The 25091-nt window shown below is 52.1% G+C and overlaps 1 protein-coding gene across 1 annotated transcript in view; it reads left to right on the forward strand.

Annotated features, from left to right (window-relative positions):
* The window catches only part of LOC144952535 (uncharacterized), an 80387-nt gene that overhangs the window by 17875 nt on the left and 37421 nt on the right, over nt 1-25091 (forward strand). The window contains exons 2-3 of the mRNA XM_078882984.1: nt 18936-19184; nt 20781-21076. Of these exons, the coding sequence (XP_078739110.1) occupies nt 18936-19184; nt 20781-21076 (545 nt within the window). The remainder of the gene's footprint in view (nt 1-18935; nt 19185-20780; nt 21077-25091) is intronic.

A 25091-nucleotide genomic window follows, 5' to 3' on the forward strand; every position in this document is an offset into this window, starting at 1 on the left:
CTACGCTTATCCTTTCTTTCGCCGAGTACGACGCTAGGTGTTAACGCCTCGACTGGCTTACACACACAGCCGATCACTCGGCGTGGCCCCATCGCCCTCACTCGACCACGCCGCTGGCTGGCGGGCGTGGCGATGACGGCGATGGAAGCCACGCAGGAGATCATCCACGTGGCCGGACGACGGACAGCGGTATCGACGATCAGCGACGCAGCCAGGACCAAGGACTCCACACACGAGCCCCTAGCCCCGGGTCCGCTCCCCCTTTTATCCTCCCAGGCGTGGCTAAGCCCCGCCTCCGGCCACGCCCTCTCGCGGAACCTTCGAGCAGGTTCTCGAATTTTCGATTTAAAGCTTTCGTGACTGCAGGGATTCATCTTCTTGGTTCTTTCGGTAAAGTCACCACGTAGAATGGAAACAATAAAAATAATAAAATGAAACAAGACCAGGTCTGTCGGGGAGACAGACGCTGTCGACAGCGTCTTCACCTGATGACGGCTGCTTGCGTTGTGGCCGAAACGTCGTGAGAATTATTTTATTATGTTTTATTTTATTATTTTTATTGTTTCCATTCTACGTGATGACTTTACCGAAAGAACCAAGAACAGGTTCTCGAAGTTCTCGGCTAACCCCCCCCCCCCCCCCCCATGTTACCTTTGCCCCAGACGCACCTCTTTGTCTGATTGGTTATTGCTTAGCCGTGCCCGTAGCCGTGATTTCCCTTCCAGGCCAGCAGGTGTCACCCTGTCATTACACATGAATGTGTAGTGTTGTAAAGGACGGACTTCAAAACTTCTTTATGGCACACACTGTTTATTATCTTAATACACCGTCCCTATCACACAAAGGGGTATATGGTCCCCTCACCCGTTACCCTGAGGAGACACAGCCTCCGGACTTTGCAGGCTATTTAATCTCCCTGCTATCCCAGCGTCCTCTGGTTGGACCTAGGGGATCTCTCCCCGACCACTGGTGACACTGAGCCCCAGCCCTGATAAGGGCTGGAGGGCTTGGTCCAGGGTCCTAGATGTCTTCGGCCGACTTGGGTCTTCGTGTAGCAGAACTCGCCAAGAGCTCTCGGCGCTCTGGCTTTTATACCTGTTCGTGGCCGGGTTGTCCAATCCCCGGCCACCTTGTGGGACCCTCCGATTGGTCCTTCCCAATCTGGCGTTTGGATCCTACCTCACCCCATTTGACCCTGACCGTTTGATTGAGCGGTAAAACCTTGTTTACGATCCGCTCTCTCACAGTTTGCGAACAGCGAGTAGTTAACAGCACTACACATGTGTGTGTGTGTGTGTCAGAGGCGGGCCATTAGGGCCAGCAAGCCCTTCTCTGCCGGCCTAGAGATTGTCAGAATCAGAAAATTTTACTTTTACAATTTAATAGTTTCGTTAACGCTCTACGTATTTTACAACGTTCGTTCCCATCAGTCTATTCGCGTCATTTCATTGCTACTCTCTCCCACAGTTGTGCAGCTTCCAGCGCAGCTCATATAAATTCGAGCGTTTCAAATCCACCTGTGCTGCTGTCTCCGCCTCCGGGTGAAAAATCGACCCTGAGGCCTTCAGAATGTCGAGCAGAGGTCGCAACCGGGTACCCGATACCCGTAGCCTACCCGATACCCGGCCAGGTACGGGTAAGGGTAGTCCGTGAGTCACTGGTGAGTAACCGTTTGTCACTCATTTCGGGTAGGGTACGGGTAGGGAACGGGTACCCGTACCCGGCCAGGTACGGGTATGGGTACCCATTTGCGACCCTGGTGCGGCCGGGTACGGGTAAGGAATCAAAACCCGTTTGCGACCTCTGATGTCGAGTGAATCCCCATCTGCTGTTGAAGCAAATCGGAACGACGTTGTTGATCGTCATATTCTTTAACCAATCCGATTTCGAGCCGGCCATGTTGGGGGCCTATTATTTTCCAAACACCGGAGCCTTCTAGCTGGCTTAGCCGCATGCGTTAGCATTTTTTGCGTGGCGTGATCGGAGGGCCAAGTTAGCTAACTGAAGTATATAACTCTCGATTTAAAGCTTTCGTGACTGCAGGGATTCATCTTCTTGGTTCTTTCGGTAAAGTCACGTAGAAGGGAGATAATAAAATAATAAAAATAAAACATAATAAAATAATTCTCACGACGTTTTGGCCACAACGCAAGCAGCCGTCCTCAGATGAAGAACAGGTCTGTCGAGAAGACAGAGTCTGAATGAAACACCACCACGCTTGGAGGGTATATTTAAGCTGGGTTGGAGGGGGAAGAGCGCCTTGACAAAATAATTTGCATATCAAGAGGAATTTAGCATTTAAATTTCGATTTAAAGCTTTCGTGACTGCAGGGATTCATCTTCTTGGTTCTTTCGGTAAAGTCACGTAGAAGGGAAATAATAAAATAATAAAAATTAAACAATAAAATACAATTCTCACGACGTTTCGGCCACAACGTAAGCAGCCGTCCTCAGGTGAGGAACAGGTCTGTCGGAAAGACAGCGTCTGAATGAAACAACACCAGGCTTGGCAGCGTATATTTAAGCTGGGTTGGAGGGGGAAGAGCGCCTTGACAAAGGAATTTGCATTTCAAGAGGAATTTAGCATATTTATGGGAAATGCAGATATGGAATTAGTCACTACTTGTGAAATGCGTAGGAGGTGGGCGGGGGGTTTCAAAGTCATATTATGCCCGTGCATTTTGCAGGATTAGCAGCATCAAAGGGAGGGAGTGACTTTACCGAAAGAACCAAGAAGATGAAGCATAACTCTCGATTTAAAGCTTTCGTGACTGCAGGGATTCATCTTCTTGGTTCTTTCGGTAAAGTCACGTAGAATGGAAATGATCAGCTTAAATAGTCGCTCCAAGCCTGGGGTGTGTCATTCAGACGCTGTCTTCCCGACAGACCTGTTCTCCACCTGAGGACGGCTGCTTGCGTTGTGGCCGAAACGTCGTGAGAATTATTTAATTATGTTTTATTTTTATTATTTTATTATTTCCCTTCTACGTGACTTTACCGAAAGAATCAAGAAGATGGTTGTTGTGAGTTTGTTCCCGTTTCTTTGGTAATGACATTGATTCGGGCTATGCGATGTCTGTTTGTGATTCGGCATCCTGCCACAGTGCGTAATAGTGGTACACCCTTGATGGTTTCGGTCACCATGTCTTCACGTCTCTGCAATTGGTGTATTACATCTTGATTTTGAAGCTTTCGTGACTGCGGGAATCCATACTGTTTGGTTTTTTTCGCGAAAGTCACGTGGGTAGAAAAATAAAATAAATCACGACGTTTCGATCGCAACACAAGCGTCCATCACCTGATGACGGATGCTTGTGTTGCGCCCGAAACGTCGTGATCTATTTGATTTCATACCTACGTGACTTTACCGAAAGCAACCACCAAAGAGAATTGGTGTATTGCAACTCTCGTCGGCGTTTGAGCCCCGTGTTAAATCACTTAATTCCACTCGATGAAGGGTTACTGCCGCTGTGAATGTGTGGGGTGGTGGTGGTTACGTGGAAGGCAATAGCCTGTATGCCCCCCCCCCCCATTGTCACGGCGAAGTCCTTCAAAGGCGTATTGCATCGCGCGAGGATGGTGCTGAAGGCCGCCTCTGCTGTGAAAGTAGACGACCTGCCACTGCAGCAGTAGCAGCAGTAGTAGCAGCAGCAGTAGCAGCAGCAGTAGCAGCAGCAGTAGCAGCAGCATCAGTAGCAGCAGCAGTAGCAGCAGCAGCAGTAGCAGCAGCAGTAGCAGCAGCAGTAGCAGCAGTAGCAGCAGCAGCAGTAGCAGCAGCAGTAGCAGCAGCAGCAGTAGCAGCAGCATCAGTAGCAGCAGCAGTAGCAGCAGCAGTAGCAGCAGCAGCAGGAGCAGCAGCAGCAGGGTCGTGACGGTGGGGGGCAGGGGAGAGGTTGCGGAAAACCACCGGGGCCCCCTCCTGCTCCCATGTTCCTGCATCCTTCCCTTCCCTCTGCCCCCCCTTCCCTCTGCCCCCCCCTTCCCTCTGCCCCCCCCTTCCCTCTGCCCCCCCCCTTCCCATGCCCCCCCCCTCTTCCCTCTGCCCCTCCCCTTCCCATGCTGCCCCCCCTTCCCATGCCCCCTCTTCCCATGCCCCTCCCCCCTTCCCTCTGCCCCCCCCTTCCCATGCCCCTCCCCCCCCTTCCCATGCCCCCCCCCTTCCCATGCCCCTCCCTGCCCCCCTGTCCCCCGTGCCCCCCCCCCCAAGCTTCCTCCCTCCTTTCCTGTGCTCCCCCCTCCCTCTATTCCCCGACACTCCCCATCGCTCCTCCTCCTGTGCCTCCTCCTGTGCCTCCTCCTCCCTCCCTCCTCCTCCCTCCTCCTCCCTCCTGCTCCTCCCTCCGCCTCCTCCCTCCTCCTCCTCCCTCCCCATCTCCCTCTTCCCCCCCCTTGCTCCCCCTCCTGCTCCTCCTCCTCCTGCTCCTCCTCCGCCTCCTCCTCCCTCTTCCCCCCTTGCTCCTCCCTCCTCCTCCATCCCTCCGCCTCCTCCTCCCTACTCCTCCGTCTCCTCCCCCCTCCTCCTTCTCCATCTCCTCCTCCCCCGCCTCCTACTCCCTCCTCCTCCTGCTCCTCCTCCCCCCTCCCCCTCCTCCTCCTCCGCCTTCTGCTCTTCCGTCTCCTCCTCCTCCCTCCGCCTCCTCCTCCCTCCCCATCTCCCTCTTCCCCCCTTGCTCCTCCCTCCTACTCCATCCCTCTGGCTCCTCCTCCCCCCTCCTCCTTCTCCATCTCCTCCTCCCCCGCCTCCTCCTCCCCCGCCTCCTCCTCCCCCCTCCCCCTCCTCCTCCTCCTCCGCCTTCTGCTCTTCCGTCTCCTCCTCCTCCTCCTCCCTCCGCCTCCTCCTCCCTCCCCATCTCCCTCCTCCATCCCTCCTCCTCCTCCCTCCTCCTCCCCCCCCCTCCGGCTCCTCCTCCTCCTCCTCCCTCCATCCCTCCTCCTCCTCCCTCCTCCTCCCCCCCCTCCGGCTCCTCCTCCTCCCTCCCCATCTCCCTCTTCCCCCCCCTTGTTCCTCCCTCCTCCATCCCTCCGGCTCCTCCTCCCTCCTCCTCCGTCTCCTCCCCCCTCCTCCTTCTCCATCTCCTCCTCCCCCGCCTCCTCCTCCCTCCTCCTCCTCCCTCCTCCTCCCGATAATAAAGAATGAATCTGTGAGCTCCGGCTGCTGCTGCTGCTGCTGGTGGTGGGGGGTGAAACTCCATTTTCTGGTGGTGCTGGCGGCGTTGGCGGCGCCTCTTCGATTTGACGCCGTGGAGTTTGTGGCTGTCTGCTGCTCTGCTGCTCTGCTGCTGCTGCTTGTTGTTGTTGTTGGTTGTTGTTGTTGTTGGCGGTGTGTGTCGTGTGTGTGGCTGTTGTTGTTGTTGTCGAGAGGAGAGAGAGGAGAGAAGTTTTGAGGAGGGCGGCGAGTGGAAAGTTTCTGAGCACTCTCTCACTCACTCTCTCTCCCACTCACCCTCACTCACCCTCACTCACCCTCACTCACCCTCACTCTCTCTCCCACTCACCCTCACTCACCCTCACTCTCTCTCCCACTTCTCTCCCACTCACCCTCACTCACCCTCACTCTCTCTCCCACTCACCCTCACTCACCCTCACTCTCTCTACCACTCACCCTCACTCCCCCACTCTCTCTCCCACACTCTCTCCAACTCTCTCTCGCTCACTCTCTCGCACTCACCCTCACTCCCCCACTCACCCTCACTTCCCCACTCTCTCTCCCACTCCCTCACTCTCTCCCCCACTCTCTCTCCCACTCACTCCCCCACTCACCCTCACTCCCCCACTCTCTCTCCCACACTCTCTCCAACCTCTCCCACTCACCCCTCACTCCCCCACTCTCATCTCCCACACTCTCTCCCACTCTCTCTCGCTCACTCTCTCGCACTCACCCTCACTCACCCCACTCACCCTCACTTCCCCACTCTCTCTCCCACTCCCTCTCACTCTCTCCCCCACTCTCTCTCCCACTCACTCCCCCACTCACCCTCACTCCCCCACTCTCTCTCCCACTCACCCTCACTCTCCCACTCTCTCTACCACCTCACTCCCCCACTCTCTCTCCCACTCACCCTCACTCCCCCACTCACCCTCACTCTCTCTCACCCTCACTCCCCCACTCACCCTCACTCCCCACTCTCTCTCCCACTCACCTTCAGTCCCCCACTCTCTCTCCCACTCACCCTCACTCCCCGACTCTCCCACTCACCCACTCACACCTCACTCCCCCACTCTCTCTCGCACTCTCTCTCCAACTCTACTCTCTCACCCTCACTCCCCCACTCACCCTCACTCACCCTCACTCACCCTCACTCTCTCTCACCCTCACTCCCCCACTCACCCTCACTCCCCCCTCACTCTCTCACCCTCACTCCCCCACTCACCCTCACTCCCCCACTCTCTCTCGCACTTTCTCTCCAACTCTACTCTCTCTCACCCTCACTCCCCCACTCACCCTCACTCACCCTCACTCTCTCTCACCCTCACTCCCCCACTCACCCTCACTCACCCTCACTCTCTCTCACCCTCACTCCCCCACTCACCCTCACTCACCCTCACCTCTCTCTCACCCTCACTCCCCCACTCACCCTCACTCCCCCACTCTCTCTCCCACTCACCCTCACTCCCCCACTCACCCTCACTCCCCCACTCACCCTCACTCCCCCACTCACCCTCACTCACCCTCACTCTCTCTCACCCTCACTCCCCACTCACCCTCACTCACCCTCACTCTCTCTCACCCTCCCTCCCCCACTCACCCTCACTCCCCCACTCTCTCTCACCCTCACTCCCCCCACTCACCCTCACTCCCCCACTCTCTCTCCCACTCACCCTCACTCCCTCACTCACCCCCACTCTCTCTCCCACTCACCCTCACTCACCCTCACTCCCCCACTCTCTCTGCCACCCACCCACTCACCCTCACTCCCCCACTCTCCCCACTCGCCCCACTCATCCTCACTCCCCCACTCTCCTCTCCCACTCACCCTCACTCACCCACTCACCCTCACTCCCCCACTCTCTCTCCCACTCACCCTCACTCCCCGACTCTCTCTCCCACTCACTCCCCCACTCTCTCCCCACTCTCTCTCCCACTCACCCTCACTCCCCCACTCTCTCTCGCACTCTCTCTCCAACTCTACTCTCTCACCCTCACTCCCCCACTCACCCTCACTCATCCTCACTCACCCTCACTCTCTCTCACCCTCACTCCCCCACTCACCCTCACTCTCTCTCACCCTCACTCCCCCACTCACCCTCACTCACCCTCACTCTCTCTCACCCTCACTCCCCCACTCACCCTCACTCCCCCACTCTCTCTCACCCTCACTCACCCACTCACCCTCACTCCCCCACTCTCTCTCCCACTCTCTCTCTCCCCGACTCACCCCCACTCTCTCTCCCACTCACTCCCACTCTCTCTCCCACTTTCTCTCGCACTCACCTCCCACTCCTCCCCACTCACCCCCACTCTCTCTCCCCACTCACCCTCACTCCCCGACTCCCTCTCTCTCCCTGTCTCCCCGCCGCAGCAGCAGCAGCAGCGTCACTTTATCATTCTTCTGGCAGCCGGGGATGGAAGAGTCAGCGCAAGGAGAGACACAAAGGAGAGGGCCCAAGGGAGAGTAAAGGGAGAGTGAAGGGAGAGTGAAGGGAGAGTGAAGGGAGAGTGAAGGGAGAGTGAAGGGAGAGTTAAGGGAGAGTTAAGGGAGAGTTAAGAGAGAGTGAAGGGAGAGTGAAGGGAGAGATTGTGTGATCGTGAGATTCTGATTGTGTGATTGTGTGATTGTGAGATTGTGTGATTGTGAGATGTGATTGTGAGATTGTGAGATTCTGATTGTGAGATTCTGATTGTGTGAATCTGATTGTGTGATTGTGAGATTGTGTGGATTGTGTGATTGTGAGATTTGTGAGGTTGTGATTGTGTGAATCTGATTGTGAGATTGTGATTGTAAGATTGTGAGATTGTGAGATTCTGATTGTGTGAATCTGATTGTGAGATTGTGTGATTGTGAGATTTGTGAGATTGTGATTGTCTGAATCTGATTGTGAGATTGTGTGAATCTGATTATGAGATTGTGTGATTGTGAGATTGTGAGATTGTGTGATTGTGAGATTCTGATTGTGTGAATCTGATTGTGAGATTGTGTGAATCTGATTGTGTGATTGTGTGAATCTGATTGTGAGATTGTGTGAATCTGATTGTGAGATTGTGTGAATCTGATTGTGCGATTGTGAGATTCTGATTGTGAGATTGTGATTGTGAGATTGTGATTATGAGATTGTGATTGTGAGAATCTGATTGTGATTGTAAGATTGTGTGATTGTTGGGCTGCGGCGTGGCGGGGAGCTGGCGGCCTCTGGGCGTATGCACCGAACGTAACGTAGACTCAACTTCTTCCTTCCCACCGCAGTAGTGTGTGTAGTGTATAGTGTAGTGTATAGTGTAGTGTATAGTGTAGCGTATTGTAGTGTGTATAGTGTAATGTATAGTGTAGTGTATTGTATATTAGTGTATTGTAGTGTATAGTGTAGTGTATTGTAGTGTGTATAGTGTAGTGTATAGTGTAGTGTATTGTAGTGTGTATAGTGTAATGTATATTAGTGTATTGTATATTAGTGTATTGTAGTGTATAGTGTAGTGTATTGTAGTGTGTATAGTGTAATGTATAGTGTAGTGTATTGTATATTAGTGTATTGTAGTGTATAGTGTAGTGTATTGTAGTGTGTATAGTGTAGTGTATATTAGTGTAGTGTATAGTGTAGTGTATTGTAGTGTGTATAGTGTAATGTATATTAGTGTATTGTATATTAGTGTATTGTAGTGTACAGTGTAGTGTATAATAGTGTATAGTGTAGTGTATAGTGTAGTGTATTATAGTGTATAATGTAGTGTACAGTAGTGTGTAGTGTATATTAGTGTATTGTAGTGTATAGTGTAGTGTACAGTAGTATATAGTGTAGTGTATATTCGTGTATTGTAGTGTATAGTGTAGTGTATAGTGTAGTGTATAGTAGTGTGTGTAGTGTGTAGTGTATAGTGTAGTAGTGTGTGTAGTGTATAGTAGTGTGTGTAGTGTCGTTTATAGAGCAGTGTACAGTGTGTGTAGTGTGTAGCGTAGAGTGGTGTAGTGTATAGTGTAGTGTATAGCGTGGTGTAGAGTAGTGTAGTGTATAGTGTAGTGTATAGTAGTGTAGTGTATAGTGTGGTGTAGAGTAGTGTAGTGTATAGCGTAGTGTATAGTGTAGTGTTTCGTTGTGTAGTGCATAGAAGTGTAGTTTATAGTGGAGTGTATAGTGTAGTGTATAGTGGTGTCGTGCATAGAAGTGTAGTTTATAATGTAGTGTATAGTGTAGTGTATAGTGGTGTAGTGCATATAAGTGTAGTTTATAATGTAGTGTATAGTGTAGTGTGTATTTCAGTGTCTGCGTGTTGAACTTCTTTGACACCGTACGTAGCCAACCGTGTTAATCGGAGGTGGGGGTCTCCATCTCTCGCTGCCTCCACCCACCCCACCCCCCTCCTCCTCCAACTCTCATTCTCTTCACTTATTCCTCCTGTGGTGGTGGTGGTGTGCGGTGGTGGTGGTTGTGCGGTGGTGGTGGTTGTGCGGTGGTGGTGGTGTGTGTGGGGTGGGAGCGGTGGTGGTGGTGTGCGGTGGTTGTGCGGTGGTGGTGGTTGTGCGGTGGTGTGTGTGGGGGGAGTGGTGGTGGTGGGTGGTGTGGTTGTGCGGTGGTGGTGGTGGTGCGTGTGGGGGGAGCGGTGGTGGTGGTGGGTGGTGGTTGGGCGGTGGTGGTGGTGGTTTGTGTGGGGGGAGCGGTGGTTGTGCGGTGGTGGTGGTTGTGCGGTGGTGGTGGTGTGTGTGGGGGGAGCGGTGGTGTGTGCGGTGGTTGTGCGGTGGTGGTGCATGTGGAGGGAGCGGTGGCGCTGCGGTTAGCACCACCCCGCCGCGCTACGGGAGAGCCGGCAGAGGCCCGACGATTATCTGAACCGGTTCCGGGGCGTCCCCCCCCCCTAGGTCGACTCGGCCTCAAATGAGTGTCCGGTGCGGTGCGTAGTAAACGTCGTCACCGGGGGGAGAGAGAGAGAGAGAGGGGGGGGGGGAGGGAGACAAAGGCGGCCGGGCGTGGCGCTGGCCACTCCACCCCCGTCCCGTTCCGTGCCGGACGTCACCGGCGCTGCTGCTGCTGCCCGCACTTGTTACAGGCTACGCGGGGGATCTTTATCTTTGGTGTGTGGGGGGCGGTGGTGGTGATGGTGGGGGGGCGCCGGCCGCCGGCTTAAAGGGGGGGGGCCCCCCTTTTGTGATCGGTGCGGTAGAGAGGTGACCCATTCCTCGAGTCGGTTGGGGTTCCAATCTTTGGGGGGTTCGTACCACCTCCATACGACCCCGTACCTCCCAGTAGCACCCATCACCCTCCTACCCCCCATACCACCCGTACCACCCATACCACCCCGTACCCCCCGTACCACTCATACCCCTACTACCCCCCCATACCACCCCGGTACCACCCCGTACCACCCATACCACCCCATACCCCTCCTACCACCCCATACCACCCCCGGTACCACCCCCGGTACCACCACCGGTACCTCCCCGGCCGTCTCGAGGGGCTGCTACCCATGCCGGTACCCGCACCCGCGGCGGCGATGTCTGAGCGCCGCGCAAGGCAGCAGCAGCAGCAGCAGCGCGGGGGTGCGCGTCCCCGCCGCCACCGCCACCGCCGCCACCGCCGCCGCCGTGTGCCTCCCGTCGGCGCTGCGTGGCCGCGGCAAGGTGCTGCGCATCTGCCGCGAGCTCGTGTCCTGCTCCTCCGCCAGGGCGCAGCGGGCTCACCGACACTCGTCCTGCTCCTCGTCCGGTAGCTGCGGGGCGAACGGCGGCGGGTGGCGGTGGCGGTGGCGGTGGTGGTTGTGGTGGCGGCGGTGGCGGTGAGACTCCCGACATCACCCCCCGAGATGCTGACCCCTTTACCCTTTCACACAGTGTACGTGCGTGTACGTGCGTACGTGCGTGGGTGTACGTACGTGTGCGTACGTGCGTGCGTGTGCGTACGTGCGTGCGTGTACGTACACGCACGTGCGTGTACGTACGTGTGTGTACATACGTGCGTGTGGGTGTACGTACGTGTGTGTACGTACGTGTGCGTACGTACATGTGTGTGTACGTACGTACGTGTGTGTACGTGCGTGTGTGTACGTGAGTGCGTGTGGGTGTACGTGCGTGCATGTCCACGTGCGGCGGAGATTGGTATTGGTTGAATTTCTGCTTTTGGCACCGCCGTGCGTGTGCCAAAGCGTGGCAAGTCGGAGGGGAAGTACGACAAGCAAGCAGCTCGACACTCCTACAGAGTTTAACTTTTAGTGTAGTAGAGCAGTGTGTAGTAGTGTGCAGTAGAGTAGTGTGTAGTAGAGTAGTGTGTAGTAGTGTGTAGTAGTGTGTAGTAGTGTGTAGTAGTGTGTAGTAGAGTAGTGTGTAGTAGAGTAGTGTGTAGTAGTGTAGTGTGTAGTAGAGTAGTGTGTAGTAGTGTGTAGTAGAGTAGTGTGTAGTAGAGTAGTGTGTAGTAGTGTGCAGTAGAGTAGGGTGTAGTAGAGTAGTGTGTAGTAGAGTAGTGTGTAGTAGAGTAGTGTGTAGTAGTGTGTAGTAGAGTAGTGTGTAGTAGAGTAGTGTGCAGTAGAGTAGTGTGTAGTAGTGTAGTGTGTAGTAGAGTAGTGTGTAGTAGTGTGTAGTAGAGTAGTGTGCAGTAGAGCAGTGTGTAGTAGTGTGCAGTAGAGTTGGGTGTAGTAGTGTAGTGTGTAGTAGTGTGTAGTAGTGTGTAGTAGTGTGTAGTAGTGTGTAGTAGTGTGTAGTAGAGTAGTGTGTAGTAGAGTAGTGTGTAGTAGTGTAGTGTGTAGTAGAGTAGTGTGTAGTAGTGTGTAGTAGTGTGCAGTAGAGTAGTGTGTAGTAGTGTAGTGTGTAGTAGAGTAGTGTGTAGTAGTGTGTAGTAGAGTAGTGTGTAGTAGTGTGTAGTAGAGTAGAGTGTAGTAGTGTAGTGTGTAGTAGTGTAGTGTGTAGTAGTGTGTAGTAGAGTAGTGTGTAGTAGTGTAGTGTGTAGTAGTGTAGTGTGTAGTAGTGTAGTGTGTAGTAGTGTAGTGTGTAGTAGAGTAGTGTGTAGTAGAGTAGTGTGTAGTAGAGTAGTGTGTAGTAGAGTAGTGTGTAGTAGTGTGTAGTAGAGTAGTGTGTAGTAGAGTAGTGTGTAGTAGAGTAGTGTGTAGTAGTGTGTAGTAGAGTAGTGTGCAGTAGAGTAGTGTGTAGTAGTGTGTAGTAGAGTAGTGTGTAGTAGAGTAGTGTGTAGTAGAGTAGTGTGTAGTAGTGTGCAGTAGAGTAGTGTGTAGTAGTGTGCAGTAGAGTAGTGTGTAGTAGTGTGTAGTAGAGTAGTGTGTAGTAGAGTAGTGTGTAGTAGTGTGTAGTAGAGTAGTGTGTAGTAGAGTAGTGTGCAGTAGAGTAGTGTGTAGTAGAGTAGTGTGTAGTAGTGTGTAGTAGAGTAGTGTGTAGTAGTGTGTAGTAGAGTAGTGTGTAGTAGTGTGTAGTAGAGTAGTGTGTAGTAGAGTAGTGTGTAGTAGTGTGTAGTAGAGTAGTGTGTAGTAGTGTGCAGTAGAGTAGTGTGTAGTAGTGTGTAGTAGAGTAGTGTGTAGTAGTGTGCAGTAGAGTAGTGTGTAGTAGTGTGTAGTAGAGTAGTGTGTAGTAGTGTGTAGTAGAGTAGTGTGTAGTAGAGTAGTGTGCAGTAGAGTAGTGTGTAGTAGTGTGTAGTAGAGTAGTGTGTAGTAGTGTGCAGTAGAGTAGTGTGTAGTAGTGTGTAGTAGAGTAGTGTGCAGTAGAGTAGTGTGTAGTAGAGTAGTGTGTAGTAGAGTAGTGTGTAGTAGAGTAGTGTGTAGTAGAGTAGTGTGTAGTAGAGTAGTGTGTAGTAGAGTAGTGTGCAGTAGAGTAGTGTGTAGTAGAGTAGTGTGCAGTAGAGTAGTGTGTAGTAGTGTGCAGTAGAGTAGTGTGTAGTAGAGTAGTGTGCAGTAGAGTAGTGTGTAGTAGTGTGCAGTAGAGTAGTGTGTAGTAGAGTAGTGTGTAGTAGTGTAGTGTGTAGTAGAGTAGTGTGCAGTAGAGTAGTGTGTAGTAGTGTGTAGTAGAGTAGTGTGTAGTAGAGTAGTGTGTAGTAGAGTAGTGTGCAGTAGAGTAGTGTGCAGTAGAGTAGTGTGTAGTAGTGTGTAGTAGAGTAGTGTGTAGTAGTGTGTAGTAGAGTAGTGTGTAGTAGAGTAGTGTGTAGTAGTGTAGTGTGTAGTAGAGTAGTGTGCAGTAGAGTAGTGTGCAGTAGAGTAGTGTGTAGTAGAGTAGTGTGTAGTAGAGTAGTGTGTAGTAGAGTAGTGTGTAGTAGTGTGCAGTAGAGTAGTGTGTAGTAGAGTAGTGTGTAGTAGTGTGTAGTAGAGTAGTGTGTAGTAGAGTAGTGTGTAGTAGAGTAGTGTGCAGTAGAGTAGTGTGTAGTAGAGTAGTGTGTAGTAGTGTGTAGTAGAGTAGTGTGTAGTAGTGTGTAGTAGAGTAGTGTGTAGTAGTGTGTAGTAGAGTAGTGTGTAGTAGTGTGCAGTAGAGTAGTGTGTAGTAGTGTGTAGTAGAGTAGTGTGTAGTAGTGTGTAGTAGAGTAGTGTGTAGTAGTGTGTAGTAGAGTAGTGTGTAGTAGTGTGCAGTAGAGTAGTGTGTAGTAGTGTGCAGTAGAGTAGTGTGTAGTAGAGTAGTGTGTAGTAGAGTAGTGTGTAGTAGAGTAGTGTGTAGTAGAGTAGTGTGTAGTAGTGTGCAGTAGAGTAGTGTGTAGTAGAGTAGTGTGTAGTAGTGTGTAGTAGAGTAGTGTGTAGTAGAGTAGTGTGTAGTAGAGTAGTGTGTAGTAGAGTAGTGTGCAGTAGAGTAGTGTGTAGTAGAGTAGTGTGCAGTAGAGTAGTGTGTAGTAGTGTGCAGTAGAGTAGTGTGTAGTAGAGTAGTGTGCAGTAGAGTAGTGTGTAGTAGTGTGCAGTAGAGTAGTGTGTAGTAGAGTAGTGTGTAGTAGAGTAGTGTGTAGTAGTGTGCAGTAGAGTAGTGTGTAGTAGTGTGTAGTAGAGTAGTGTGTAGTAGTGTGTAGTAGAGTAGTGTGTAGTAGTGTGCAGTAGAGTAGTGTGTAGTAGTGTAGTGTGTAGTAGAGTAGTGTGCAGTAGAGTAGTGTGTAGTAGTGTGTAGTAGAGTAGTGTGTAGTAGAGTAGTGTGTAGTAGTGTAGTGTGTAGTAGTGTGTAGTAGAGTAGTGTGTAGTAGTGTGTAGTAGTGTGTAGTAGAGTAGTGTGCAGTAGAGTAGTGTGTAGTAGAGTAGTGTGTAGTAGTGTGTAGTAGAGTAGTGTGCAGTAGAGTAGTGTGTAGTAGAGTAGTGTGTAGTAGTGTGCAGTAGAGTAGTGTGTAGTAGAGTAGTGTGTAGTAGAGTAGTGTGTAGTAGTGTGTAGTAGAGTAGTGTGTAGTAGAGTAGTGTGTAGTAGAGTAGTGTGTAGTAGAGTAGTGTGTAGTAGAGTAGTGTGTAGTAGAGTAGTGTGTAGTAGTGTGTAGTAGTGTGTAGTAGTGTGTAGTAGAGTAGTGTGTAGTAGTGTGCAGTAGAGTAGTGTGTAGTAGAGTAGTGTGTAGTAGTGTGCAGTAGAGTAGTGTGCAGTAGAGTAGTGTGTAGTAGTGTGTAGTAGAGTAGTGTGTAGTAGTGTGCAGTAGAGTAGTGTGCAGTAGTGTGTAGTAGAGTAGTGTGTAGTAGTGTGTAGTAGAGTAGTGTGTAGTAGTGTGCAGTAGAGTAGTGTGTAGTAGAGTAGTGTGTAGTAGTGTGTAGTAGAGTAGTGTGTAGTAGTGTGTAGCAGTGTAGTGTGTAGCAGTGTAGTGTGTAGTAGTGTTGTGTGTAGTTGTGTAGTAGTGTAGTGTATAATGTATAGTGTAGTTTATAATGTAGTGTATAGTAGTGCAGTGTATCGTAGTGGAGTGTGTATAGTAGTGCAGTGTGTAGTAGTGTAGTGTGTAGTAGTGTATTGTGTATAGTAGTGTAGTGTATAGTAGTGTGTAGTAGTGTATAGTAGTGTAGTGTGTATAGTGTAGTGTATAGTAGTATAGTATATAGTGTATAGTAGTGTAGTGTATAGTGTAGTGTCTAGTAGTGTAGTGTATAGTAGTATAGTGTATAGTTGTGTGTAGTAGTGTAGTGTGTAGTAGTGTATAGTGTAGTGTATAGTGTAGTGTATAGTAGTGTCTAGTAGTGTAGTGTATAGTAGTATAGTGTGTAGTAGTGTAGTGTGTAGTAGTGTAGTGTGTAGTAGTGTGTAGTGTATAGTGTAGTGTATAGTAGTATAGTAGTGTGTAGTAGTGTATAGTAGTGTAGTGTGTAGTAGTGTATAGTGTAGTGTATAGTAGTGTAGTGTATAGTAGTGTAGTGTATAGCAGTGCGTAGTAGTGTATAGTGTAGTGTATAGTAGTATAGTGTATAGTAGTGTGTAGTAGTGTAGTGTGTAGTAGTGTATAGTGTAGTGTATAGTGTAGTGTATAGTAGTGTCTAGTAGTGTAGTGTATAGTGTATAGTAGTGTGTAGTAGTGTAGTGTGTAGTAGTGTGTAGTGTATAGTGTAGTGTATAGTAGTGTGTAGTAGTGTATAGTAGTGTAGTGTGTAGTAGTGTATAGTGTAGTGTATAGTAGTATAGTATATAGTGTAGTGTATAGTAGTGTAGTGTATAGTGTAGTGTATAGTAGTGTAGTGTATAGTGTAGTGTATAGTGTAGTGTATAGTAGTGTAGTGTATAGCAGTGCGTAGTAGTGTATAGTGTATTGTGTGTATGTTTAACTTCTTCCGCACAGCACGTAGCCAACCGCGCTAATCACGCAATGCCGCGTGTTGAACTAAAGGGGACGACTTTGTCAACCGAGGCGACGGTTTAAACAAAAAAAAAAGTGCAGCACGGCTCCAGCCCCGGCTTCCTAACAGCGGAACGGGGGAGAGCGTTCCAGACGGCCACGGTAGCGCGCGTGCGAGAACGAGCGAACGAGCGAACGAGCGAGCGATGCAGTAACCACCGTCTTTGTTTCGATGGATCACCACCAACTCCCTCCACTCGTCTTCCTCCACCCCCTCTCCCCGTGCCACCGGACCGGACGCCACGGCTATTGTAGACCGGCCGGTGAGGATGATGATGGTGGTGGGGGGGGGGGGTGGTCGTGGTGCTGCCCCCCCCCCCCCCCCCCCCTCAGTGCAAGTCCTTCGTAGATGCTCGCTAACAGCACCAGTCTCTTACGGGCTACACGGAGGATCTTTGTCTTTGTGACGGATATTTGAAGCGGTACTGGGCCTCCCCTAGGTCGACTCGGCCTCGAATGAGTACCTGGTGTAGCGGTGGGGAGTAGTAAACATCGTCGCCACTGGGGGGGGGGGGAGACAAAGGCGGCCGGGCGTGGTGCTGGCCACCCCACCCCCTCGTGTGCCACAGTGCCGGTAGCCTTCGTAGGTGCTGCTATTCGCTAACAGCACTTGCCCCTACAGTCTGTAACGGGCTATGCGGGGGATCTTTGTCTTTGGTGTGACGAGCGTGTGGTGCCCGTGGGGTCAGTGGTGGGATCAATGCTGATGTGGGGATCAGTGCAGAGGTGGTGATCAATACTGATATGGGGATCAATGCAAGGTGGTGATCAGTGTAGAGGTGTTGATCAATGCAGAGATGGTGATCAATGCAGAGATGGTGATCAATGCAGAGATGGTGATCAATGCAGAGATGGTGATCAATGCAGAGGTGGGGATCAATTCAGAGATCGGATCAATGTAGAGATCGGATCAATGTAGAGATGGTGATCAATGCAGAGGTGGTGATCAATACTGATATGGGGATCAATGCAAGGTGGTGATCAGTGTAGAGGTGTTGATCAATGCAGAGATGGTGATCAATGCAGAGGTGGGGATCAATTCAGAGATCGGATCAATGTAGAGATCGGATCAATGCAGAGGTGGTGATCAATGCAGAGGTGGTGATCAATACTGATGTGGGGATCAGTGCAGAGGTGGTGATCAATACTGATATGGGGATCAATGCAAGGTGGTGATCAGTGTAGAGGTGTTGATCAATGCAGAGATGGTGATCAATGCAGAGATGGTGATCAATGCAGAGGTGGGATCAATTCAGAGATCGGATCAATGTAGAGATCGGATCAATGTAGAGATGGTGATCAATGCAGAGGTGGTGATCAATACTGATATGGGGATCAGTGCAGAGATGGTGATCAATGCAGAGGTGGTGATCAATGCAGAGGTGGTGATCAATACTGATATGGGGATCAGTGCAGAGGTGATGATCAATACTGATATGGGGATCAATGCAGAGGTGGTGATCAATACTGATATGGGGATCAATGCAGAGGTGGTGATCAATACTGATATGGGGATCAATGCAGAGGTGGTGATCAATACTGATATGGGGATCAATGCAGAGATGGTGATCAATACTGATATGGGGATCAATGCAGAGGTGGTGATCAATACTGATATGGGGATCAATGCAGAGGTGGTGATCAATACTGATATGGGGATCAATGCAGAGGTGGTGATCAATACTGATATGGGGATCAATGCAGAGGTGTTGATCAATACTGATATGGGGATCAATGCAGAGGTGGTGATCAATGCTGATATGGGGATCAATGCAGAGATGGTGATCAATACTGATATGGGGATCAATGTAGAGATGGTGATCAATGCAGAGGTGGGATCAATACTGATATGGGGATCAATGCAGAGATCGGATCAATGCAGAGGTGGTGATCAGTTTAGAAGTGGTGATCAGTTCAGAGATGGTGATCAATGTAGAGATGGTGATCAATTCAGAGATCGGATCAATGCAGAGATGGGATCAATGTGGAGGTGGTGATCGGTGCAAGTAAGTCACCGTGGTGCGGAAATGTGTAGCAGCAGACAAATACTTTAACCGTGTGTACAGCAGCAGCAGGCGTCGTCAGGGTCGGGATCGAACCCACGACCTCCTGCCTACCAGGCGAGGTAGTCAACATCTCCTAGCCACCGTGATGATGATGAGAGACACACAGACCTCCTGTACACCAGGCGAGGTAGTCAACATCTCCTAGCCACGTGATGATGATGAGAGACACACAGACCTCCTGTACACCAGGCGAGGTAGTCAACATCTCCTAGCCACGTGATGATGATGAGAGAGACACAGACCTCCTGTATACCAGGCGAGGTAGTCAACATCTCCTAGCCACGTGATGATGATGAGAGAGACACAGACCTCCTGTATACCAGGCGAGGTAGTTAACATCTCATAGCCACCGTGATGATGATGATGATGAGAGAGACACAGACCTCCTGTATACCAGGCGAGGTAGTCAACATCTCCTAGCCACCGTGATGATGATGATGATGAGAGAGAGACGCAAACTCCAAATATGCAGCAGCAGCAGTAGGCGTCGTCAGGGTCGGGATCGAACCCACGACCTCCTGTGCACCAGGCGAGGTAGTCAACATCTCCTAGCCACCGTGATGATGATGATGATGAGAGAGAGACGCAAACTCCAAATATACAGCAGCAGCAGGCGTCGTCAGGGTCGGGATCGAACCCACGACCTCCTGTACACCAGGCGAGGTAGTCAACATCTCACTAGCCACCGTGATAATGATGATGAGAGAGAGACGCAGACTCCAAATATACAGCAGCAGCAGGCGTCGTCAGGGTCGGGATCGAACCTGTGTGAACGTCGTTGTCTGCGTGCGTGTGTACGTGTGTCCGTGCGTCCGTGCGTGCGTGTGTCCGTCCGTGCGTGTGTGCGTCCGTGCGTGTGTGCGTCCGTGCGTGCGTGTGTGCGTGCGTGTGTGCGTCCGTGCGTGTGTCCGTCCGTGCGTGTGTGCGTGTGTGCGTGTGTGCGTCCGTGCGTGCGTGCATCAGACTCGCTTCACCGGCCGCTGGTGGGGGTGGCGTCAGGCACGGCGATGCTGGCCGGGAGTTGCGGTGGCGGCGCTGGCGGCGCTGGCGGAGTTGGAGTTGGGGCGGACAGCGCCCTGCGCGACGTGGCGCGCTGGAACTCGAAGGAGTCGCTGCTGTCGGGCGCCGAGGACGGCAGCGACGAGGCGAACCTCTTCGTGGCGCTCTACGACTTCGTGGCGAGCGGAGACAACACGCTGAGCATCACCAAGGGTCGCTCGCTCGCTCGCTCTCTCTCTCTCTCGCTCGCTCGCTCGCTCACTCACTCAGTCACGCTCTCTCTCTCATGCTCCACTCCTCGCTCACGCACTCACTCGCTTGCTCTCTCCCTCGCTCACTCAGTCATTCTCTCTCTCATGCTCCACTCCTCGCTCGCTCGTTCACTCACTCTTACAGACGCGACGTTCACTGACTCGGTCGCTCGCTCACTCATGCTCCACTCCTTGCTCACTCACTCACTCGCTCGCTCACTCACTCACGCTCTCGTTCTCGCTCGCTCACTCAGTCACGCTCTCTCTCTCTCACGCTCCACTCCTTGCTCACTCACTCACTCGCTCACTCACTCACTCACGCTCTCGTTCTCGCTCACTCACTCAGTCACGCTCTCTCTCTCTCACGCTCCACTCCTCGCTCACTCACTCGCTCGCTCGCTCACTCACTCACGCTCTCGTTCTCGCTCACTCACTCAGTCACGCTCTCTCTCTCTCACGCTCCACTCCTTGCTCACTCACTCACTCGCTCGCTCACTCACTCACGCTCTCGTTCTCGCTCACTCACTCACTCAGTCACGCTCTCTCTCTCTCACGCTCCACTCCTTGCTCACTCACTCACTCGCTCGCTCACTCACTCACGCTCTCGTTCTCGCTCACTCACTCACTCACGCTCTCTCTCTCTCACCCTCCACTCCTTGCTCACTCACTCGCTCGCTCACTCACTCACGCTCTCGTTCTCGCTCACTCACTCACTCAGTCACGCTCTCTCTCTCTCACGCTCCACTCCTTGCTCACTCACTCGCTCGCTCGCTCACTCACTCACGCTCTCGTTCTCACTCACTCACTCACTCACTCACGCTCTCTCTCTCTCACGCTCCACTCCTTGCTCACTCACTCACTCGCTCGCTCACTCACTCACTCACGCTCTCGTTCTCGCTCACTCACTCACTCAGTCACGCTCTCTCTCTCTCACGCTCCACTCCTTGCTCACTCACTCACTCGCTCGCTCACTCACTCACTCAGTCACGCTCTCTCTCTCTCACGCTCCACTCCTCGCTCACTCACTCACTCGCTCGCTCACTCACTCACGCTCTCGTTCTCGCTCACTCACTCAGTCACGCTCTCTCTCTCTCACGCTCCACTCCTTGCTCACTCACTCACTCGCTCGCTCGCTCACTCACTCACGCTCTCGTTCTCGCTCACTCACTCACTCAGTCACGCTCTCTCTCTCTCACCCTCCACTCCTTGCTTGCTCGCTCACGCACTCGCTCACTCTCTCACTCACACTTTCGGTCGCTCGCTCGCTTGCTCACTCACTCACTCACGCTCGCTCTCTCTCTCATGCTCCACTCCTCGCTCGCTCGCCCTCTCGCTCACTCACTCTCTCTCGCTCGCTCGCTCTCACACACTCTCACGCTCTCTCACGCTCTCACGCTCTCACTCACTCTCACGCTCTCTCTCGCTCTCTCACACTCTCTCTCTCACGCTCTCTCTCGCTCTCTCTCGCTCTCTCACGCTCTCACACACTCTCACGCTCACACTCTCCTCCTCCCCTCTCCGCTACCCCCCCCCGCCACCACCACCACCACCACCGCAGGCGAGAAGCTGCGAGTGCTGGGCTACAACCACAACGGCGAGTGGAGCGAGGTGCAGTCCCGCAACGGCCAGGGCTGGGTGCCCAGCAACTACATCTCGCCGGTGAACAGCCTGGAGAAGCACTCCTGGTACCACGGCCCCGTGTCGCGAAACGCCGCCGAGTACCTGCTGAGCAGCGGCATCAACGGCTCCTTCCTGGTGCGCGAGTCGGAGAGCAGCCCGGGGCAGCTGTCCATCTCGCTGCGCTGCGAGGGGCGCGTCTACCACTACCGCATCAACACGGCGAGCGACGGCAAGGTGAGGCCGCCGCTAGCGCCGCTGATAGCGCCGCCACTACCGCCGTTACCACTACCGCCATTACCACTACCGCCATTACCACTACCGCCATTGCCACTACCGCCATTACCACTACCGCCATTACCAATACCGCCATTACCACTACCGCCGTTACCACTACCGCCATTACCACTACCGCCATTACCACTACCGCCATTACCACTACCGCCATTACCACTACCGCCGTTACCACTACCGCCATTACCACTACCGCCATTACCACTACCGCCATTACCACTACCGCCATTACCACTACCGCCATTACCACTACAGCCATTACCACTACCGCCATTACCACTACCGCCATTACCACTACCGCCATTACCACTACCGCCATTACCACTACCGCCATTACCACTACCGCCATTACCACTACCGCCATTACCACTACCGCCATTACCACTACCGCCATTACCACTACCGCCATTACCACTACAGCCATTACCACTACCACTACCGCCATTACCACTACCGCCATTACCACTACCGCCATTACCACTACCGCCATTACCACTACCGCCATTACCACTACCGCCATTACCACTACAGCCATTACCACTACCACTACCGCCATTACCACTACCGCCATTACCACTACCGCCATTACCACTACCGCCATTACCACTACCGCCATTACCACTACCGCCATTACCACTACAGCCATTACCACTACCACCATTACCACTACCGCCATTACCACTACCACCATTACCACTACAGCCATTACCACTACCGCCATTACCACTACCGCCATTACCACTACCGCCATTACCACTACCGCCATTACCACTACCGCCATTACCACTACCGCCATTACCACTACCGCCATTACCACTACCGCCATTACCACTACCGCCATTACCACTACAGCCATTACCACTACCGCCATTACCACTACCGCCATTACCACTACCGCCATTACCACTACCGCCATTACCACTACAGCCATTACCACTACCGCCATTACCACTACCGCCATTACCACTACCGCCATTACCACTACCGCCATTACCACTACCGCCATTACTACTACAGCCATTACCACTACCGCCATTACCACTACAGCCATTACCACTACCGCCATTACCACTACCGCCATTACCACTACCGCCATTACCACTACCGCCATTACCACTACCGCCATTACCACTACCACCATTACCACTACAGCCATTACCACTACCGCCATTACCACTTCCGCCATTACCACTTCCGCCATTACCACTACAGCCATTACTACTACCGCCATTACCACTACCGCCATTACCACTACCGCCATTACCACTACCGCCATTACCACTACCGCCATTACCACTACCGCCATTACCACTACCGCCATTACCACTACCACCATTACCACTACAGCCATTACCACTACCGCCATTACCACTTCCGCCATTACCACTTCCGCCATTACCACTACAGCCATTACCACTACCGCCATTACCACTACAGCCATTACCACTACCGCCATTACCACTACCACCACCACTACCACCATTACCACTACCGCCATTACCACTACAGCCATTACCACTACCACCACCACTACCACCATTACCACTACCGCCATTACCACTACCACCATTACCACTACCGCCATTACCACTACAGCCATTACCACTTCCGCCGTTACCACTACCGCCATTACCACTACCGCCATTACCACTACCGCCATTACCACTACCGCCGTTACCACTACCGCCATTACCACTACCGCCGTTACCACTACCGCCATTACCACTACCGCCATTACCACTACCACTACCGCCATTACCACTACCACCATTACCACTACCGCCATTACCACTACCACTACCGCCATTACCACTACAGCCATTACCACTACCGCCATTACCACTACCGCCATTATCACTACCGCCATTACCACTACCGCCATTACCACTACCGCCATTACCACTACCGCCATTACCACTACCACCATTACCACTACCACCATTATCACTACCGCCATTACCACTACCGCCATTACCACTACCGCCATTACCACTACCGCCATTACCACTACCACCATTATCACTACCGCCATTACCACTACCACCATTACCACTACCGCCATTACCACTACCACCATTACCACTACCACCATTATCACTACCGCCATTACCACTACCACCATTACCACTACCGCCATTACCACTACCACCATTACCACTACCGCCATTACCACTAACGCCATTACCACTACCGCCATTACCACTACCACCATTACCACTACCACCATTACCACTACCGCCATTACCACTACCACCATTACCACTACCGCCATTACCACTTCCGCCATTACCACTACCACCATTACCACTACCACCATTACCACTACCACCATTACCACTACCGCCATTACCACTACCGCCATTACCACTACCGCCATTACCACTACCGCCATTACCACTACCGCCATTACCACTACCGCCATTACCACTACCGCCATTACCACTACCGCCATTACCACTACCGCCATTACCACTACCGCCATTACCACTACAGCCATTACCACTACCACTACCGCCATTACCACTACCGCCATTACCACTACCGCCATTACCACTACCGCCATTACCACTACCGCCATTACCACTACCGCCATTACCACTACAGCCATTACCACTACCACTACCGCCATTACCACTACCGCCATTACCACTACCGCCATTACCACTACCACTACCGCCATTACCACTACCGCCATTACCACTACCGCCATTACCACTACAGCCATTACCACTACCACTACCGCCATTACCACTACCGCCATTACCACTACAGCCATTACCACTACCACTACCGCCATTACCACTACAGCCATTACCACTACCGCCATTACCACTACCGCCATTATCACTACCGCCATTACCACTACCGCCATTACCACTACAGCCATTACCACTACCGCCATTACCACTACCGCCATTACCACTACCGCCATTACCACTACAGCCATTACCACTACCACCATTACCACTACCGCCATTACCACTACCACCATTACCACTACAGCCATTACCACTACCGCCATTACCACTACCGCCATTACCACTACCGCCATTACCACTACCGCCATTACCACTACCGCCATTACCACTACCGCCATTACCACTACCGCCATTACCACTACCGCCATTACCACTACCGCCATTACCACTACAGCCATTACCACTACCGCCATTACCACTACCGCCATTACCACTACCGCCATTACCACTACCGCCATTACCACTACAGCCATTACCACTACCGCCATTACCACTACCGCCATTACCACTACCGCCATTACCACTACCGCCATTACCACTACCGCCATTACTACTACAGCCATTACCACTACCGCCATTACCACTACAGCCATTACCACTACCGCCATTACCACTACCGCCATTACCACTACCGCCATTACCACTACCGCCATTACCACTACCGCCATTACCACTACCGCCATTACCACTACCACCATTACCACTACAGCCATTACCACTACCGCCATTACCACTACCGCCATTACCACTACCACCATTACCACTACCACCATTACCACTACCGCCATTACCACTTCCGCCATTACCACTACCACCATTACCACTACCACCATTACCACTACCACCACCACTACCGCCATTACCACTTCCGCCATTACCACTACCACCATTACCACTACCGCCATTACCACTACCACCATTACCACTACCACCATTACCACTACCGCCATTACCACTACCGCCGTTACCACTACCGCCATTACCACTACAGCCATTACCACTACCGCCATTACCACTACCACCACCACTACCACCATTACCACTACCGCCATTACCACTACAGCCATTACCACTACCACCACCACTACCACCATTACCACTACCGCCATTACCACTACCACCATTACCACTACCGCCATTACCACTACAGCCATTACCACTTCCGCCGTTACCACTACCGCCATTACCACTACCGCCAT

The sequence above is a fragment of the Lampetra fluviatilis genome, chromosome 68 (genome assembly GCF_964198595.1).
Source record: "Lampetra fluviatilis chromosome 68, kcLamFluv1.1, whole genome shotgun sequence".
Lineage (NCBI taxonomy): Eukaryota > Metazoa > Chordata > Hyperoartia > Petromyzontiformes > Petromyzontidae > Lampetra > Lampetra fluviatilis.